Below are 22086 nucleotides of genomic sequence, written 5' to 3'. Positions count from 1 at the left end.
GAGCTTTCCACTACATATCTTGGCTAAAAAAGAAACATGTCCTAGCTTAGCTCCATCATGCCTGCACCAGCAAATTGACTTAATTGTCAGCAAGGAATTATGAAATATGAAGTGACTCCAGCAGCGCTCCAGGGAGACTCCTGAGGCACAGTGTCTATAGCAGAGACACCAAAGTGCCATCCATCTCACTCTCACCCTCAGGCAAAGCACAACAGCCTTGGCTCTCTAAAAAAGGCCGCCAAGAAGAACAAAGCCTGGCTTTCCTGAATGATTAGCAGTGGCCCAAATAAAAAATTTTAAATACATCAGCACAGCTTCCCTGGCTGCTGAAAGCACAGGCAGGAAGTCATGATTTGAGACACCAATTTGTAACTACAAGGCTACATCCAGTTACAGCTCACAGGGGCCTTTCTAAGGAGAGACAACACCATGCACACTTCCCCTCTCACATCCTTCTCCCCAGAGAGGAGGGTAGAAAGGGCAGGAAGGGAAGCTGTAGTCAACAGAAGCTGCTCTGCTGAATGCTAGCACTGGAGGACAGGACAGAAGAGATATTGCTGAGCTATGCTTTCTGTGTCAAATCCTGGTTTCAGTTTGACAAGGCCAGTATGGCAGAAGAGAAACCACATGGAACTCAGCCCCATGGACATGGGCGCTAAGAAAGGAGATGGGAGCCCAAAATCTTTTGCTGGGTCTTTGATAAGAACTACAGAGATAAGTACTCCCACCTAAAAACACCCCTTTGGTTGTCCATCAGGGATTCACTTCAGATTCAAGAAACGGTTTTTGGTTTCACCTCATCTATTACTGGCAGTGGGGACTAGTCTGAACTGGAGTTGCAGCCTCTGAAGCTGTAAACTCCTGACCCAAAGAGCCTTTGGGCTGTGAGCCCTGCCAAAACGTTTGGGCCTCCTAAGCAGGTTCTTTTATTTCAGAAGGGAGGAGGAAGACAGAGAAATCCCTCTTTGAGGTGAGACAGCCCTTATACTGATCACTCAGCCCCCTGAAATGCTGTTATCTAGTGGGGGAAGGGGACTATAATTAATTGAACCATGGCCAAAGCTTGAACTGCTGGTTGGCAAAACTCTGCTGGGACGTCGCAAAAATTGTCTGGCCTCCAATCAGAGATGCCTTCATCCAAAGAATCAAAGAAAACCAATAAGTAAGCATTTGCCCTGGTCTACCCTTCCCCCAAGGTTGAATTAGTTGGTTTTTTTTTAAGGTAATGGACAATCTAAAATGAAAATTGTTTCAGAACTTAGGAAGTAAGTTGTCATTAATAAATTCTCTCAGTTTTTTCTCTCTCTCAGCTTCCCTGGTTTGGTGAACTGCAGGTAAAATGCACCATTCTTCATTGACTGACTATTCTGAAAATCATTCTAAAATTTGATTTTCATTTCAGAAAGAGTAATAAAATTACAAATATTTGTAGAAATTCAGAACTAGTCAAGTGACCTGGACCATACTGCTCAACATAATCTCTTCAAAGTGGACAGTACCTGACAGGATGAGAAAAGAGAGTTCCCCTGAAATAGCCTATACAGCACAAATTCTTAGAAACGTAAAGGGAATATGTTGCCAGTTACCATTATCTGGCATATCAAGTCACAGGGAAGACTTAGATTCCTCCATAACCTGGTTTGATAAGAGTTGAAAGCAATACCACCTCTTTCTCACATAAGAAGTTATTTCACATGACACAAGAGTACAGTTCCCTTGAAAAAGGAATATTGTTCACACTTCAAATTTTAAAAGTATTTCTAACATGGATTTGCAATGCAAAACATTCTAAATACAAATCAAATATAGCTGACAGAACCATCTTTTTCAGGCAGCCCACAACTAGGCATGCCAGATATTAACTATTTCTATTTATTACTCAACAGAAACCAGCTTTCAAGCATAAAATGAAGGTGCTACAGAGACATATTTAAGTGATTCATGTTGCATACCAGATTAAAGTTACTGCAGCACAGACATGCAAGTGATAAAAAGAAAGAAGGAGCAATAATCCTAAAAAGTTCTCCAAATCAAGAGTTTTTCCCACAAGTTTCAACTACTCAGACACAATAGACAATGAAAGCCCCAGGCTCCACGGCTTCACAGGTGAAACTGTCAGAGAACAAGGGCCATTACAACATCCTCTCCTACAAGAGCCAAGGCACCTTTTCTCCATAAGACTGCCAGCCCTGGGGCACAGCTCAGGGAGAAGCTGCAGAGCTCCACATAGCTCCTCTTCAGCCAGGAGGAACGTGTTAGCGATCGGGACCACCCACGTCCCCTCTTGGCCATTCAAACACACTGAGCAAGTGAAAATCCAGGTGAGCCCTGAATGTTCCTGTCACCTAAGAGTGAAGAGAAGAAGTGTGGGAGCACAGCAGCTCATCACCCCACTGCTGTGAGGAAAGCACAGGGCCTTGCAGCATCTTCGATACTGTGATTAAAACAATTCCCAAACACATCCAAACAGCTCTGAACAACAGTATATTAACATGCCAGTGGCTACTCCTTGCACACGTTGCAAACACTTGCCATTGTGCTCGGATTAACAAGCAAATTCCGCTCTCACAAGCTTCCACCGACCTTTGATGTATATTTAGCTGCCATCACTAATTTTTATGACTGTGACAGCACATCACACAAAGGAGTTTGGAGCCCAGATTTTTTAAAGCCAAGCTGTACCCTTAATACTAATTTCTAGGCGAGAGGCATTCTAAATTCCTAAAGAAAGCAACTTGCATTTTTGCTAACAGAAATGATTTTCTTTTCTCAGAAAATCGGTTGTTAACAGCCAGAGGTCAAAACAAAACCTAAACTGCATTTCACAGTCCGTAATTATTTATTTAACAAGTAATGGAAGCTGTATTTCAAGGGACTAATATTTCCAAGACCTGCAGCAAATGGCAAAGCACTAGGCAAACCCAAAACCCTAGGAAAGGGTAGAAGATTCAGCAGCTGAGAGAATTAAGCAAAAGCAACTCCTCCTGCCCGAGAAGGCAGGGGAGACAGACAGGGTCAGCCAGCTGCACAGTTTTGAACATCAACTCTGACTACTGCTGTGCTTCCCCATCTTCTGCGTCTACCAAATTAGATAAGAAAAACCTAAAGCTTACTTGCTCCAATCAAAGACCTTCCCCTATTCAATAGTTAACTGCACATATTTAATGAGATGGATGTCACATATAGAAATGGTAATTCCTGTGCTGACCTTACTGTACTACTTACAGTGACCAGGATAGTGTTGAGACAAGATCTGTGCAAACCCACAACAACCCAATATATTCATGGTTAGAAACAGAAAGGGAGGAAAGTACAAACATCTGGACAGGGGAGTGTGAGGGGCAATATTAACACTACAGGGATAATTTCAGCCCACCAGCTGACCTCTCACTGCCAGTATTTTGTAAGTAGAGAGAGGAGGCCTCAAAGTAGTCTTCTCTTTTGTGTCCCAACATTTGGGAAATACTTGACTGTTTGGGTTTTTTTAAACGCAAAAGCTTGAAAAAACCAACAATGTTGCATGCCTATCTTGACTGAGAACACTGTTGCAACTATCGGCTTAAAAAACCCACAATCCTTTAGATAATCCCCCACAAGTCCTGATTAAAAGTGGATTTAATATTTTGAAACTAAGCATAATTGTTCAAGACGACCTTGAGCAGTTTCTTACACCACTCTGCTCCATTGGCACAGTCAAGATGACAGCTGCACTGTCAAATGTACGATAAGACAGGCTGATAGCAAGGTCTCTCCAAAATATTTTCCTCTATGAAGTAAAACAGATGCTTACAGTTCTTCCAAACCGCGCCTGTCTCCTGTTCTATTTCAAACACGCACTGAACACACGTAACGAAATGGAGTCGGCATTTAATAAGCCCGAGCTGTATCGATGGCCAATCCAAAAAGCACACCTCGAATACATGCATTTTGTTCCCCCTGCTTAAGTCATCACCGATTTTATGTCCAGAAAAATTAAGGTACACAGGACTAAAAGTGGTTTTACAATAGCAGGGGCACTATTGCCACCTGCTGTCAGAAAGGATTCACAGCATCCCACACCCACCCACGCTTCCCAAAGCAGAGAAGTCACAGACTTGTGAAGAAATCCAACTTTGCGGGTGTTTTGCTTGTGTACTGCTGGTTTTCTCTAGAATAAGCACACACAGAAAAGGTTCAAGGTAACCATGGCATGAAGGATCAATAATCACATTGGGGTAAGAGATAATAAATGGGTTCAGTAACTGCACAAAGAAATAAGGAGAACACACTGGTCTAGGTAAAAGAGATATTGTCCTGAAAGCATCAACACTGACAGACTTGTCAATAAATCCAGCTACTATAGACCATCAGAGGTTAGATAAGGCTACTAAAACACTCATCTTGCCAATTTTTATATTAGATTTTCAAAAGACAGACTATGCTGAATCCTGTCAGAGGAGAGAGCTGGCCATGAACTTTGTGTCAGAGTATTTCCTACAATCACAGAATGGCCTGTTTTGGAAGGAACCATCAAAGATCATCTAGTTCAACCACTCCTCACCATGGGCAGAGACATCTTTCAATAATCCAGGTTGTTCAACTTCCCTCCAACCTGACCTTGCACATTTCCAGGGATGGGGCATCCATAACTTGTCTGGGCAAACCATTTTAGATAGTAAGGTAACAGATATAAGGATCATGTACACTCCTCTCATTCCACTCAGACTTCTCTGGGAGCACAGAATAACACAAAGTCAAAAAGCATAACTCTGAACCTCAACATCTGTGTCTGGTGCTTCAGCCCACAATCTGTTAGTTTAAGGAGCCTTTTGAGTGTTTTGTTCCAGTGGAAAGTACATTTCCTTCTCTATTTTTTTTTAAGGCTTCTCAGTAAGTCACTGAATGCTCACATCCCACTGCTTGAAATCATCACTTGATTATCATTAACATGCAGTGCCTATCTGTTTGCAGTGCCTGGCCATATGGCAGGCTGAGTGGCAGAGCTCTCCTTGAGGCATGCGAGGTTGAGGCCTCCATTCCACCAACCAAGACTCTTGGCTCACTGGCACCACACACAGTGTGGCAGGATAACATCCAGGTATGAGGCACATTTCCACCCAGATGCCATCTCCATTAGCTACATGAGATGGCTGTGAGCACACTGGTCAAACAATGGAAAGAAAATATTTCACCACTATTCATTTCCCTTTCCCAAAGCACCCTAGAACAAGGAACAAAGCTCTTCCCTGACACGTGTCTGTAGCACTGCCAAACCTTTCTTTTTTTAATGCTTAAGTTTTGAGTTGTACTAATTATACCTGAGATGTTTTTAAAGTGCATTGCAACCACCTTTTCTGCAGTGCAATTCTGAGTGAGCCTCCTCAGTCATAACCCTTGGCAACAGTTACAGTAAATGGTGTTTGACTGACAAGTAGCTACAGTTCTCCACCTAAATTAAACCATTCCTCCAGAAGTACTTGCCTTCCATTTCATTCTCTTGACCACTGTCACTATAGACAGCCTTTTTATCCAAATGAATATTACACTGCAGGGAAGAACAGCATTGAAATGAAATTAGACCAAAAGCAGAGGGCAAGTTTAACCACATCTACTGCTCACCAGCCAGGCTTAAAGCATTTTCCACAGAAAGCAGTAATAAACTCACTCACAGATGTCACAATTGAGCATGACTGATTCCCTCAACTATTAACATCGACTTTCCTGATGAGTAAGTGAGGACTGTATATAAATTAGTCTGGGGTTTTACACACAAGTGTAATTGTACCAACTGTAAAATAACTTGAGAAACCTTTGATTAACACCACAGTCTGCTCACAGTAAAGATGAAAACCAAATTAACAACAATTTGTTAGCAATATTGGTTCTATTCCTAGAGGAAATTACAACAGTGTAAGTTACATAGGCAGATACCAGATGACTCCATACAAGAGATTTCAATGCAAGTTTTCCATTTTCCTATCTACACTGGGGATAAAACATGTAAAGTATGTTTACAAAACATTCTAATGGACACCAAATTTGCTAAGAAGCTCCCAGTATAATCAACCAATTATGTTTAGCTCAACCAAAGGGAGAAAAAAAAAAAAAAAAAACCACCCACAAAAAAAAAAAAAAAAAATCAATACTAATATATGTAAAAATCCCATGTCAAAATGCTATGAGCAATTTAAGGGCAGATTTTACATTTTGTTTCTTCCATGTTCATTAGCAGGAACACTTGAGTTAATGGACTTGTTTTCATAGCAAATTATTGAAGAATAATTTCAAATGAGCTCCAGAGTAAGAATTACTGGTCACTGTAAAATAAAAAGGCGGAGAATAAGTGTATACACAATACCAGATCAGGTTCAGTGACTGACTCAAATACCTTTATAATATTCAGACAGGCCACTTCTTAAGTAATTTCTACTTCAGAAGTTACAAGATGAAAATTCTGTGTGATAAATTAAGTTGCCAAATGAAATGGATTAGTAATCAGTGAAATTGCCTGATGTCAGATCTGTTCCAGATTAGAATCCATCCTTTTTCCCCACCTGTTCATTAAGCACCAAGTTCAAGGCAACTGCAGTAACTGATTGCGCATTAACGAGCTGTTTGTGTGCAAAGGCAGAGTTCAGTCCCTATCTATACTTACACACTTGTATAAGTGCAATTCACTGATAATATATTCAGTTCCCAGTATCAATACATAGCTCTTCTACCTTGATGTGTAATTTTCAGCTTGAGAAAAGAAGCTCATTAAGTTAAACAGTCATATTCAAGGTCAAGGGCAGGAAATTATGAATCTGGAAGAAAATATGTTGCTATCTCCAGATAAAAAAGCTGGATAAAGATATTGCTGTGGCACAAAAATACTGAAACATGGTTGTAAAGTCAGAAGCCTGAGGGAAGAAAAGCGTATTTCCCAAGGAAAGGTGAGATTCAATATGAAAATATCTATTTCATCCTATAAATTGTCATGCAGAGGCTCCAGTGTAAACCAGTCCTGCAACAAGCACAGCAAACACAGGGTATTTAAAATTGAGTGTTTTTCAATCCCACACACGTTCCGTACCAGGACAGGGAGGTACAGCACAACAAGCATTCCAAACTCTTACAAATTTGTTTAAACTCAGCTGTAATTCTCTCCCTGGAAACACCTCTGCCTCTTAAAGCAATCAGGAGACCATCACCTCCATGCACCTTCCCTCAGCTGGCCCTGCACACTGTGCCAAGGAAGCTGAGGAACCCACTCCTACCAAACCAGCATTCCCAGCTGAGGCAACTCACATCACACAGAAAGATGTGTGATGCTCTTCTTGAGCAATGTGAGGCTCAGTTACTAAATTCCAGCATCAGAGGTTGGTAAAAATCAGACATAAAGAGATCTTATGTTAGTCACCAACTCTTTTCTCTCTTTATCAGAGGAAGACTGTAAATCACATTTGTTTTCTCACATGGAAAAGATACTAATTTTAAAAATTGAGGGTTTCTTCCCCAAATTCTTGAGTATTAGAAATTAGAAATTGCAGCACTCAAATACAGTTTAAAGGGAGACACCTAGTTGCTATAACTGCAGCAACTCTCTAATTGCAAACTTGGATGCAATAGTACAGACATATTACCGGTAATATCTAATTGAATAGACATGAACATCTTCCTTTTTGTTGAAGATGAAAGGTTTCTGTTCTCAGTACCATACTTCTGTACTGATACCAAGAATATTTTTCAAAGATAAGAAGAAATATTATCTCTTCCAGTGTTCTGCAAGTCGTCATCCTCCTCCTCCCTATCAGATAAAAATAAGGAGAATCCTTTTTTCCCCCTGACATAACGGTTTCCCCTTGATCTTCCCGCACAAGCATATTAGTACATGCCTCCTTATAACTGGGCAGTAAGATTTATTAACAGGTAGGAAGTGAATGAATACCTGAGGTCAGTAGAGATAAACTGCTGCTTAAGGTATATGAGGTACACAGACATCCCCATCACACACACCCACTCCCAAAATACCATTCCTGTACCTATTTCAGATAGTTACTGCATAAGACATAAGCAGCAACACAGATTTCCTTATTAAAAATGCAGAGGAAATGTAGTCCTTTACAGCTCAGTTGATACTATAAATACTAAAGAAATTGTTTTTCAAAGCTTACTCAGGCTTTTACAGCTTCTTTCTGTATTTGGTATTGCCAGAGGGACTAAATGGCCCCTCTCTCCTCTCCCTAGACACAGACACACCACATCCCCTCTGAGCTCTGTTCTGACAATTTATTCAGATGCTGGCTAATTGTGGTTATCTGACTTCCAAGTGCTTGAAGCACTTTTGGCATCAGGATGAAGTGACATCCAGGAACATTTAATCTGTTAAAAAGGCCAGTCAGCACAGATTAATGCAGTAAGCACATGCCTCAAGGAGAGGCTGTTTACATTCTTAGAGTGTAATTAAAAAGTGCAGAAGAGGATATAGGAGTAAAAGTAAAATTTTTATACAAGTCTTACCCGAATCCTTTAAGAAATGTATGAAGGAAATGGCATAAGAGAACACCTTAAGCAAAATATCAAGTTAAACTAATACCCGTCTGCGATGCCATCAATAGTAAGGAAGTTTTAGGAAACCATTGTGTAAGCATAAGACATTTACAGGGGTAGATAATTGACATCAATTTTAGCAAAATCGCACATCAGCTCCTTTCTCTCTCACAATGCATCTCAGTTTCTCACTACAGTCTTGAATGATTTCAAAGAGGCTGTTTTGATGTGTTTCTTTTCACAATGAGCAAAGATACAAACTAGATGTAAAATATTTTTGGAAAGTAAGCAGCATCCAGTTTGTCTGCTGAAAGTCTAGGACAAAAAAGGATCCTTTTGCAGAAATGTTCATCAATGATACCCTGATATTTAGCTACAGAAGATCACCTTTTATATTAATTTATGCCTCATTTCGACCTTACAAATTTAAGAATACACATTTTTTTAACCAATATGTTTGCATCCAAATCTGGAGACAATCTGAACCATCTGGAACCCTTCCCAAAATTTGCCAGACCATTTCCTTTATTTCAAGCGTATTTAGTTTTTCACATAAATCAATGTAAACATTCAACCTGTATCTTCCTGTGGTTTTAATTTGGATATGACTTGCTGTATTTTAAACTATTTATTAGAGGAGACAGTTAATGGTATTTCTAAATTCAGAGAGAAAGTCTCCAGAGGGTCTCTTCCTCCCTTCCTAACCCAGAGCTTGCAGCAGATAGGAGGGAAACAATCATTAACATCTGGGGTAGTAAAAAGGCATTAAATTAAAAAAAAAAAAAACTTGCACAGGTTTACCTCCAATAAACCTGTCTCCTGTTTCATATTCAACAGGCTGCATTTTATTTAACTTACAGAAACTGGTACTGTGGCTACTTACTGCTCTATGTCTTGGATATGTCTTGGAGGCTTGGATAACTTCAGTTGCAGAAGAAAAAGCAGTTTTTCTGCTTGGAGTTCTTTGCAAAAGCATCAAATGGTGCAGAAGCATGTGTTTAGATACTGTCTAAGAGACAGTACAATTTCACTGAAACTGTTGGATTTAAAAAGAATTGCAGCACAGCAGATGTTTTGCATCAATAATATGGATCTTTAACCAAAACACCTTCCTCATGTAGCTTTCCAGCTATCTTCCACAGTTTGAAAGGTTAACAGAAAAAAGTAACACTGAAACCATGAGCTATGAAAGGCTTAGCTTAATTACTGCACTGACATACAGAGAGCACATGGTTTTTCCAAAGCAACTGTAGGTTAGTCTTTTAATCTAAACTTATTAATATCTTGTAATAGTTAACATATTATGTCCTTTAAAACCTACAGAATATTACAAAAGAGTTAAAAGAATCTTGAAAATCCACCTGTGCCAATGCCCTGACCGTAGGACTGCTGTTCTGTGTCCATCTGATACACAAAAATATCACTGTATAAACATGTTCCTTTCAATAAACAGCTTTGCCAACATCTAATCTGCATCTCCCTTTAAGCCCAAATTCAATTTACAGAATACAACAGTAGAAACAACTGAGCCTTCTAGATACTTTCAGTGCTATGTCCCTCTTCAGGTCTTTCAACCTCAGTCTGTTTTGAGTGGTCTTTAAACCTTTTCTCAATATTGCATATCAATGCGTGTTGATTTGATTTTTTTTTTTTTCCTCCTCAGAAAGATACATTTCTCACGAGGATGGCAGGTAGATAATATTTTTATAGGCAGATAATATAATTTGCAGTCTGGGATATAGGTTTTTTGGACCTTTTAGGAGAATTTAAGGGGGATTTAAATCAAGAAATGTGAAGCACTCCTATTCTAAAGCTCATCCATAAGTAGCTCCAGCCAGGAATTCAAGGGAGGTCTATGAACAAAGAGAAGCTAAATATAAATGGAGAGAAGTATGCTAATATTGACTTACCGGAAAGCAATAAAGTAAAGAAGTTAGCAAAAGCACTACTGGAAAAAATCATCTTAAAAAAGAATGAAGAAAAAATATTAAAATATTAAAGCTTCAGGGGCCTTGTCAACAGAGTGAGGAGAGGATCATATTACATGGATGCTACTGTATTGTTTGTTATTTAGGAAGGCTTTTCTGCATCAGTGAACAGGAAGATTAATTAATCTTTTTTTGAATGGGAATATCAGCCTCTGTACTTGGAATGCAAAAATATATTTTGAAATGGCTGAAGATTCCACCTGTACTTCACAAAACCCATCAGCAGAGGTCCACTGGTCAAGTGGGATGTTATACAATCAAACACTCAAGAGAGTCTGTTCAGTGCCCTATATGCTGTGCGAGCAGACATTGCTGTGCTCTTTACAGACATGAACCAGTAGCTCCACGTGACATTTTCCTTTGATAAGCAAACACATCCGTTTTGGCCATTACAACCCTGAGTCCCTCTGAACTTTATTCCATCACAGAGAAGATACTGCAGCACGTTTCCTTCCAAGAAATGAACACCACCAAAATTAGTTCTTGAAAATTAATCAATGCCACTCATATACTAAGGGAAAAAAAGTTTCAGCCTCAGGACACACAAACCACACACTCTTTTTGGAGTGGAGAGTGCAGGCAAGATTTGGCTATGGGCATATGCATAGGGGTAAACCTTCCCATCATTTTTTGTAAAAAAAAAAAAAACTGAGCTATCTTACTATAATCTAATACACTAATTAATTAATTGCACAGGCATTTCTACACACAGTTGTTCACCTTGGCTGCACACATGGAAAGACGGTCACTGAGCATTAAGAGGTACTAAATCACTTAAAAATCTGTAGGTCATGGCCAAAAACTTGAAAAATACAACCTCCCAACAAGAAAGCAAATATGAAAACCAAATTATATAATATAAATATAATATAAAACAAATTCTGTTTTACTAGCACCTTGTTGTTAAAGTTCTCACATTACCTGGTCCAAAAGTGGCTTGATTTAGAAAAGCAGGCTGGAATTAGCTTAGCAACAAAAATGATCTTTCTACAATGCAAAGTGTGAAGTCTGAGCTAACCAAGTCAAAAGATGGACACAAGATCATTAATTTTTTCATGGTGACCATGCTATAAAAGTTTCACAATAATCCCTGCTACAGGCAGTGCACACAGGATGAACAGATGGAGTATGAAGGAACTGGGGGAAAAGCCACATTTTCCAACAGATTTCCACAGGACTCACCAGTTTTAGGCAACCTTTCAGAGTTCACAATTGTACCATGGAACTAGAAAGGATTCAGGACACAGCTACATAAAATATTTAACTACCTACCAGCATTAACAATGGCATCAACCTCAAGCAGCGTAATGTCACCTCTGTAGAGAGAAACTTTCTCACTCAGACTCTTCTTCCCCTGCAGATCTTCTTTAGTGTTTTCACCTACAAACCAAGAAAGCAGAAAAATCAGGTTATAAGCGTGGGTCTGAGGCCATTATTTCCAAGCCCTGAAGAGGCAGCAGTCCGGTGACACTGCTGTTGTCATCCTGCAGCATCTTTCGGTTTCACCTCGAGAGGGCACCGGTAACCCACAGAGACACCAGCACTGCCCTGACACCGCAGGGCTTGTTTGTTACTTGTTTCCAAATACAAGCTAGTAGGAAGCACTGAATCCTTATCCACATACCATCTGGTTACAAAACCGTAGAAACATACATATTTTTGGAGCGAGATCCATCAAGCAAATTTATTTGGTACTCACAAGGGTGTAAATTGCAAAAACAAATTGAGGAATTAAGATTACCATCCTAACCACAGTAATAGTTTCTCCAATCCAGAAATATACCAAATAAGTACAAAAATATGCAAGCACACCATTTGCAAACAGCCCCAAAATTCAGAATGACTTCTGAAGACATGTAGCCAGACAACAAGCCTGAAAAAAAATCCACACGAATTTTAAACTTGGAGTTTTATCACCTTAAATTGCTCAGCTAGGAGGCAGGTGGTGAAGACAACATACACTAGCTTGCAACAGATTTCTTATTAAATAATGTGACCATAGGTCCCTTTTTCCTGTGAATTCTTGCAATTGTGCATCACCTCATTTATATCCAATTCAGTCTATAAAACAGCTCAGTTATCTCGAACCCTTGCACAAACATACTGCCCAAAGCTTCACCAAGTTAGACATGCACATACCAGAAATGAACCGAGGAAGGAACTTTTCACTTTTACTATTACTTTTTTTAAATTATTTCCAACACAAGTCGCAAGAAACTTGAGTTTATCTATTGGTCAGAAACAGAATCCATTTGCTGAGGTAAAAAAGTGTGAATCAAATTCACATCTTCAAAACAAGTGAATTTTGTTGATAAGCAAAAACAGTCCTCAATATTTAGTGAGAAAGTAGAAACAGTCCAAACAAATTTGTCTCTCTAGTCTTACCCTCCATTTCCATCAGCTCAAGAATACCAACTCAGACATGTCAGCAGTTCCTTGCTGAGCACATCCCCAAGTTCCTGAGGCCTGTCCCACAGTGGCAAGAAAGAGCAGCAGGCTGAGACGGTGACAGGCTCCGACCGTCTGGCGTGGCCTTGCCTCGACATTCCCGGCCTCTGGCTGCCAGGCGACAGCCTTGTGACATCGCAGCTGGTGCCGCACCCCGCTCAGAGCCCGTGGGCACCGCTCAGCTCAGCCGGGGCTGAGGGCCAGAGCCCGCGGCTCCTCGGGCAGCTCGGCCATGCTCCGCCCGGGGCTCTCCCTGCTCCTGGCGCTCTGCGTGGCCTCGCTGCTCCCCGGCCCCCTCAGGGCTCGCAGCTGTCCCAGGAGCGGGGCCCGGCTGCCGGTGCCCGCCCAGCTCGGGCGGCAGCCGGGCCCTGGCGCGGGCAGTGCCAGCCCGTGGGCGCTGCAGGGGCGCTGCTGCACCTTCCTGGCCCTGGCCCTGCTGCTCGCCGCGCTCTGCCTCGGCTGCAGCCTGCGCAGGAAAGCCCAGAGGCAGCGGACAGAGGTGAGGGATGGGGACCGGGCAGCTGGCACGGTGCTGCCGGGGGCCGGGAGCTACAAGCTGTAGGATGAGGAGCGCCAGCCCCTGCGGAGAGGAAAGCCTGGGCAGGCACCAGGGCTCCTCTGCCTCTTCCCAGCCCCATGCCCGAGCCCAGAGCAGAGGTGGGCTCCCTTCCTCCCAGGAGGAAACAAGGACGGCCTGAGCCACCAGAACAAGACAGAACCTGCCGAGGGTCTCTCCACACCCCCTGGCAGCCCGGGGCAGCCCAGCCAGGCCCCGGATTGCCCAGGAGAGCCCGAGGGGGCCCGGCCCCCCGCAGCCCCTCTGCCCCCTTCACCGAGCTCCCTGCCCTGTCTCCCAGCAGAAGGCCTGGACACGCCCGGCCTGGGCACGGAGCTGCTGCCTGGCTGACCGCTCCCCGCTCAGTGACGAGGGGATCGAGGGGATCGGCCGCCAGCAGGAAAACTCTGCCTCCATCGGGAGCTTCCTGAGGCACCTGCGGCAGCGCTGCCTGCGGGGGGACGCGCTGCAGAGAGCGAGGAGCAGCAGAGTGTGGAAGGACTTGGACGAGGAGGCAGCGCTTTTCTCGGATTGAGAACGCAACTCCTGCTAGGCAATGGAGCAATGCACTGCAAGAGTCTTCATACAGCTTATTATTATTGTTATTACTATTATTAAAATTATTAAGACAGCTTTTACTTCTGTTTTAACTTTAGTCTTGCAAACAAGTTGATTGTTATGAGAAATAATATGAGAAATTGAAGTCAATGGCCACTAAATCATCTCTGCATGTACACTCACGAAGAATGGAGTTAATCCTGGTACCTCCTTTCCAAAATTTGGTCGCTTAAGCTAATACTGACAACACACAAAAGTGGAAACACTCCTGTAGGTCCTCCTCTTGTCTCCTCTGCCCCAGCATCATTAATACATTACTGCTGAAAATCTTCACCAGAAACAGTTGAACATTCACATCCCACACCCACTTTTTCCCCCTCTAGATCATCTTCTACCCCTCTGCCTATACAGTCCAATTTCATTTAGCTTTTCCTCTTGCACGATCCTTTTGTCCTTCAGTCGTGTTTAAAACACCTCAGAGTCCACAGAGCCACAGCTTGTAGTAGGATGCAGCTAATTACCCCAGCTCTTTACACGAATAGAGAAAATAGGCAGTCCTGGCCCTCAGCTTTGTTTACAGCTCCTTCCTGATCACTCCTAAGGAAAAGGGCCTTTACAGCTTGCACAAGGGTAGAAAAACACATCAGACTGAGTCCACGAAAACTGCACTTGAAAAGAAAACGGATGAAGTTCATCTGAACCAAGTGGCCAAGGGACTGTCAGAACATCTCACTAGAGGGAGCCCCTGCCCAGGACATAACTGTACTCAGCTGCTGCAGTGAACAAGGATGGCACAAACCTACAGCATTGAAAAATCAGCCCTGAAACTCAATCCCTGCTCAAATAACCAGAGATTTGAAGTCTAATATAAAGTGTATTCATTTTTTAAACAGGTCTCAAGCATCCAATTACAGAAATCCCTACAGCAATACCAAAGAGCTTACCACTAGAGGGAAGAGAAAATCTACAGCTTGAAGAGTTTATTACAGAAAAACACTACATTTGCATTTTAAAACGACTGTTAATGAAAGAGTAGAGCACACACGAAATAATAAAAATAGATACCAAAGCCCCATAGGATAAAGCAATACCTATGGCCAAGTAAAAGTCTCTTGGCACTCTATGAGCAAAGGCCAATAAGAGAAGAAATCAGAGAACAAGTGAGGATTGCTGGCAGTGAGGCTCACACTGTTATGAGGGAAGTTTGTTAAACAAGTCACACAACTCATTTCTCCTCAAGTTCATAAAAACATGTAGCAGACTGTAGAAAGGGGGGAAAAAAGTGAAAATAGGAGTTCCATCATTTCTAGTCAGCTTTAGAATCCACAGCTGAAGGAATTAATTCCAAGTTCAACCAAAGTAAGTCTGTTGAACCCCGCTACAGGAGCTGCTAGCAGAGACACATCCCCACGAGGAAGGCTTCTCTAAGAGGATCTGGAAAAAGAACCTGAGCAAAGGACAAGAATCACATTATCCCCAGACCAGAGGCAGCCCTTCCACTCCTGGAAGAACAGTCAGCAAACACTTCACTGGGACACTAATGACTTTTCTTGGGTTGCTGAAAACAGAAAGGAGATGAGCAAGCTTTAGGAGTGCATCTGACCCTGCTGGAATGTGCAGCAGCAATTCTGCTACCCACACTGTGCTTTTTCCGTTCAGTGTCTGTTTTTTTTCTTAATGCTTTGTTTCCATAAATTTCCTGTACAGACTAAAAATGATGAACTATTAGCGGTTACTAATCTCACATCTAACACAACTTCCCATTCCATTTGTTTCTGCACAGGCTTATGGAGCGTTAGAAAAGACAGATTGTAAGACCTGTAATATTATGTGTCTGCTTCTACTCCTACTAAGCCTGGATGACTGTACAGGAAAGGCAATTGCTTATCTAAATCAAGATAAGCATTATTTCCATATGTTCCATCACCAGGGGAAAAGCGTTCGCAGATGCACTGTAGTACTTCAGATTTGTAGTACAGATCTGCTCTATCACTTCTTGGACTTAAACGAGATCAGAACCTGAGCACAAGGAAGAAACATCTGTTGCAGACAAATCACTTTCTACCCAGCCAGAAACGCAGCACAACATGCAAGTCAAAAGCATTTGATGATGAACACCAACACCTTCTCCCAGGCTGCACACTGCCAGTAAGGTCTGTTTCAGCTAATTACCAAGTGGCATAATTGGATGAGCTGAGGACTACAGCCAAGTACCAAACTCTGGAGGCAAACATTCACCACTAATCACAGAATGGATGTGGTTGGGTGGCACCTCTAGTCACCAAGTCACCCAGAGCAAGCTGTCCAGGACCCTGTCCCAGTTGAATTTAAACTATCTCCAAAAGCAGAGATTTCACAACCTCTCTAAGTAACTTGTCCCAGTGTTCAGCCAGTCTCACAGTATGCGTATAGTTTTGTTTTTCAATGCTCAGAAAGAATTTCCTCTTTCAACTTGTGTCTACTACCTCTTGTCCCATCACTGTGTATGACAGATGAGTCTGCAGAGATCTCTTTTACACCCTCCACTCTATCTTTATAAACACTGATCAGATCCTATCTGGGGTATCTCTTCTTCAGGCTGAACTTTAGCTCTCTCAGTCTCTCCAGGCACAGGACATGCTCCAGCCCCCAGTCATGTTTTAATCATCTTTGTGGCTCATCTGGTGCATGAACTACACTTCCAGTTCTGCATCACTGCCTGAGGCCACACTTTTCCCCTCTTCCAGGTCAGGAGGTCATGGTATCTCCTACTCAAGGCTCTACAGGAGACAGGAAATATCCCCCATCTGAGGGGCCTTAACTCGCTCCTGTACAGCTACCCAGAAAAGCCTCGAGCTCGCTCACTCAGGCCAAGTCTAACACAGTGATATGGCTACCAGCAGCCCTCAAATAAGGTTGTAAATGTGAGGCTTGACTTTTCAGCCACATTTAAATGGGAGCCACTGAAAACATTTACACATTACAGACAGAAAGAGTGGTGTACCATGAGAATTGATCAAAACACCCAGTCACTCTGAACAACCCACACAACGCTCATGCAAAATGCAGTTTTCTTGTGTTACAAGGTCTTGCATAGTCCTTAAACAACCTTTTTCTCAGTCTATCCCACACAGCTTTCTACATCCTGGAAATAACAAAGCCGAGAGGCAAAAAAACCCTTTAAGTCTGGAAGAGAAAGAAGTAGAAGGAAAGGAGGAGCTTGCCTTTTTTATGAAGCTTTTGTAAACAGAGAGAAGACTTGGTATGGAATGCTAAAGTACAAAAAACGAAGTTTGAGAAAGGAGTAATAACAAACGAGGAGAACAAGAACAGGAAAACATTCCCAATTCTAATTTGTGAAGCACCCTTATCTGCAGGGACATGCAACTGTCAATTCATAAATCAGAGTCTTCTCACTTCAGCAGCACGTACATTGACAGCAAAGACACAACACAAGTAGGCTGAGACCCTTGGGTATTTGTATGTTTACTTGGAGAGTCAGCATCCAGCTGCTCTGGTTGCCATGCTTACTGGAGATTTCATGATTTAGGGTCCATAGAAAAGGCTGCTGGTTCAGCTGTGACTCAGAAGGAGCTGTGCTTTGTCTGTGTGAAGAAACCCATTCAATCACTGTCTTGTTTGGTTGGTTTTATAACGTGGACATTCAGAGGGCTTCCAGACTTTGTAATGGTACAGTGGAATAAAAACACTGTTGGCTACACTATTTTGCTAAGTTCTTGTCCAAGCCTGATTTTCAGTACCTCACTCCAAGTGATACCAAGAATTCCAATATAGATTCTTCTCAGTGAATGGCAGCCTGAGTTGTACTGAAGTGCATCAAATGGCCAGCCAAGGTCACATGGAGGCAAGAACTACACTGCACTGACTCAAACTCAATTCCTACTTTATAACCTCCCTCTACTACAGAGAGCTCCTAATTAACAGTAAGTCCCAAAATGGAGACACAAATACATGACACTGCTTTAGATGCCTGTTCATTGCCCCATGAGTATGTTGATACTTTTCTAGAAAACTAGAGGACTACAGGTGATTCTGCTTTACTGGATTCCTTCCAAGGCAAAAGCAGATGCCTCCACTTCAAGAAAAATGTCACAGCATTCATACAACTATTCCTGGTGTGTTCAAATTGATCCACTACCACTTGGGATAACTATGAGCCTTCATCCTAAACATCCCACCAGCAGTGCCTTTATAAACAGTCTGGAAGAAAAATTACTTTTCATGACCAAACAGGTATTTTAACCTGTTTTACTTACCAAAATGTGAGAACCCATTTAAATTGGTGAGCAACTACAGCATGAAGGAGGATTAAATCAAGTTTATAATGGGGAACCACAAATTCATTACTTTCATTCATTAACTTATTAAGCTGTCAGAGAATTTTTATTCTACACTTTCTACTTTTTTAATTCCCTACACCATTGCTGAGCAATGACTTCTCTAGTTGAGTATTACAGGCTTTTGTAGTACTTGCAGTACAGCTTGGAATTAAAATGTTACTACCAGAAAACTATGAAACTTGTGCAAACCCATCAGCAAATATTTCATGGCATTGTCATTTAAAAACCTCTCTGCCTGACATAGAGTGACAACAGCTTAGCAGGTGGGAGAAGGAATTTCAGTTTTCTAGTATCTGGACAGGTAGCTAAGTGTTGGGGTTTAGAATTTTTTCCTTTTGTTCTTTCAGGGAATTTTCTCCCATATGTTGCTAAGAGACAAAAACGACTGGGCACTTGAGAGAGACAAAAGAAGTTGCCAGGCTCAGGGGAGGTGCAGGTGGCTACTGTCTCTCTTTGCCTGGGGGTTCCTTTGGGAAGGGCAGAGATATCACCAGATCTGGGCTGGAGGAAGGGGCAGGGTGCAGCTCCGAGCTTTCTCCCGTGCTCTTGGCATTTGGAGGGAATACAGGCTGTGGGAAGAATTGGTTACCACAGAGGGGTTCTCCTTCCTCTGCCTTCTCCTACCATGAGTGGAGCTTTGCTCCTGAGAGTGGCCGATGCACTGGGACCTTATTAACACCCGACCTCACCAAACAAAGGCCCCTCACCATCTGCTGAGGTGACTCAGGGAAAATCCTGGGATCTCTGAGCCCCTTTTCCCTCCATGGGTGCCTCTCCCTGCCCTGTTCTAGAGCCTGGCAGCCACTGCCCAGCCCCTGCCACTGCTCTGGGTTTTTTTGGGTTTTTTGCTACTGTAGCCACACAACCCTGTCTGCTGGGACACCCCTGCGGTTACAGCTAGAGCTGCGGAGTTTCTGATACACCTCCTTTACCATTCCAGGATTTTGCTCCTCCCTGCAGTTCCAGCTTGCTGCTCAGAGGTTCCTGCTACAGCTCATTCCACCATCCAGAGAGGCACCGGGACCGGCAGCCCCGTGGGGTTTATAAAGGAAGCGCCTTTTCTCTCTCTCCTGCCGCCCACCCTCCACTGTCCCCGTGAGGGAGAGCCCCGCGCCACAGCGCCCCCTGCTGGAGCAGGGAATCGCCGCCCTGCCCCGCCGGGAGCCAGCAGCGCCCCCTGCCGGCTGTGCCCGGAACTGCACAAGGGGAAATGGCTTTAAAGAGTGGGAAGAGACTTACTGGGTTTTCTATTCTTGTTTGTTGTTGTTTGTTTGCCTTCTTATACATACACATACCAGCAAAAAACTGTTATTCCTATATCTGTGCCTGAAAGCCCCTTAGTTTCCAAGTTATAATAATTCAGAGGGAAGGAGGTTGTATTCTTCATTCCAAGGGAACTTCCCACCTTTCTTGGCAGACACCTGTCTTTCAAACCAAGACACTAAGTTCTTATGCAGGTGCAAAAGATGTTTTCTAAATGGAGACATAAGGCAAGGTAAGAGCTACCTTGCAGCATTTTCTCTCCCTTACTCCCTGAGATACCAGATGTAATTTGCTACACTGAAGAATACTGGAGGTTCAACCCAAACAGCAAGGGACAGAGGAAATTTTGAATACTTGAAGACAACTCTACCACTACTCATTTGTGTTGCAAGTCATGCTTGCTTCATTCAAAGACTTAAAAATGGAATACAAACTCTCAAGCAGTTAGCAGAAAGATCTAGCTCTATCTTCTTTCACCTATCTACTTAGAAATAAAAGACACACCAAACCTTAAAGCCTTTAAGTCAATATAAGAGTGTCAGTGTACATCACCTATTCTCCTGGATTTAGTTATTGCAGTAGACTTAAGAATCCTTCCTCAGTAAGAACACTGCTGGGAATGCAGAAAGAGGGGAAAAAACCAGAAAGGAACTCTATTTTTTCTTTAAACTTGACTGACCTATACTCTCAGTTACGTGAAGTGGGGTTTGTATTCAGCGGATGTAGATTCAACAGGAAACACCACTGAAGGACAGCACTGCAATACACAATACATTTGTGGGCCAGCAGTAGAGTCCCTTACACAGAAAAGGTTACACTGAGCACATGGGAATAAGTCCAGTGCAGGCTGAACTTCCACTACAAGTCATACCTGAGTAGCAAATGGAAAACACAGAACTTGGAACACTTTACAGTCTAACTAGCCATACCAAGGAGACCATCAAAAAAGCCCATCAGTGCATAAACAAGCTTTGTGAAAAAGCAAAGGGCAAGATAAGGCAGGGAAATGTTTTAAAGAAAGACAGATGTGCAACCAGTTTCTTCATATCTACACTTTTCTTCATGCCTACTCTGCATTAGAGATGGACTGTATTGTTTGGACAGGAGCCTTTGGGTAAACTCTAGAGCAATTAAAACTCTCTTCTTACACATTTGACCACCAACTGCCAGGGATGCTATCAGTGCAAAGGTGCTTGCAGAGAACTACCTCCGCTCAGAAATACATTTATTGGCTACATCAGCACAAGGCTGAGAGGCTCCATTTTCCAACATGTGCATTCTACAGCATCCCATCCCAAAAAAAAAACCAACTGAAAACTTTGGTGAGGGCCTTTGTGACACATTTCTGTAAACATGCCAAGTCAACATGTAATAGGCTGCAAGTCTTGGGACAATCTCTGTGCACAAATATTATGATTCTCCCTCACATTGCACATTGAAATAGAAAATATTTTTCAATATCATTTCAATGGTTTTTAAATCTGTGCAAAATCCAAATTTAACATCTTTCAACTGGATTGTTAAGCCTTCCTTCCACCACAGAACAGCTTTTTCTGGGCATTATAAAAAATAAGCAGCACTTCCTACAGGGCTGAGAATTTTTCTCTCAATTGGATTTTCCAAATACACATCAGCTAGATGTCCTCACATGGAGAAAGCCATGTATCACTTCACAGAGTAACTATTACCATTTAATGGTTGGACTCAATGAACTTAGGGGTCTTTTGCAATCTTAACAATCTTATGATTCTACACTACAATTATACAGACCCTCGCTGGCTTAAGAGACATTTCTACATGCTGAGCAGTTTGGGTCTACAGAATCAAAAAAGGGAAGCCAGACTTATGTTATTTCCAGTGACTGGGTTTTTAACACGTGTAATCAAGTGTTCAACTGTGCATGAAGCAAATACAGCTACACGTGACAGTTAGTTAACATGATCCAAACAGAGAGGTTGGTGTGCTTAAACTGCACCAGTGATCCCCCAACACCATCAAGGGAGTTAAAGCAGCATCATTACTTCCTTTCAGTGTGAGGTTAGTTTTCAAACTTGTTGCAAGCCTCCCACACCCAGAGTTGGGTGGTCAACCATGTGTCATCACTAATTATACAGAACCAGGCAGCAAATCCTCATTGAGGCAGTAGTTCAGCACCTTCATAAATACCTGTCATATCTAAGCTACATCAAATTAAACCAAGCCATACACGTCTCTACCTGTCTAATCAAGAGAGGGTTCCATCTTCTGCAGAAAGACATCAGCTTTTTCCACCTGCAGTTGAAAATATCTTAAAGTCACATAGCCAGGCAACAGATCCACATCAGTGAGCCATGACAAGGGTACAGTTTAACAGCTTGGTTTTGGGCTCAACCTAATCATAGGTACAGGGCTTCTAATCAGATTGGCACATTGGCTCACATCT

General features: G+C 42.4%; 1 protein-coding gene across 9 annotated transcripts in view; it reads right to left on the bottom strand.

Moving 5' to 3' along the window:
• Positions 1-22086, bottom strand: part of MACROD2 (mono-ADP ribosylhydrolase 2) — an 841709-nt gene that overhangs the window by 807379 nt on the left and 12244 nt on the right. For all 9 annotated transcript variants that reach the window (XM_056486344.1, XM_056486346.1, XM_056486345.1 and 6 more), the window contains exon 3: positions 11772-11879. In XM_056486344.1, coding sequence (XP_056342319.1) covers positions 11772-11879 — 108 coding nt within the window. The remainder of the gene's footprint in view (positions 1-11771; positions 11880-22086) is intronic.

This window comes from Oenanthe melanoleuca, chromosome 3, assembly GCF_029582105.1.
Source record: "Oenanthe melanoleuca isolate GR-GAL-2019-014 chromosome 3, OMel1.0, whole genome shotgun sequence".
NCBI classification, from domain to species: domain Eukaryota; kingdom Metazoa; phylum Chordata; class Aves; order Passeriformes; family Muscicapidae; genus Oenanthe; species Oenanthe melanoleuca.
Note: the sequence above shows the minus strand (reverse complement) of the source record. Positions and strands in the feature narration are given on the sequence as shown.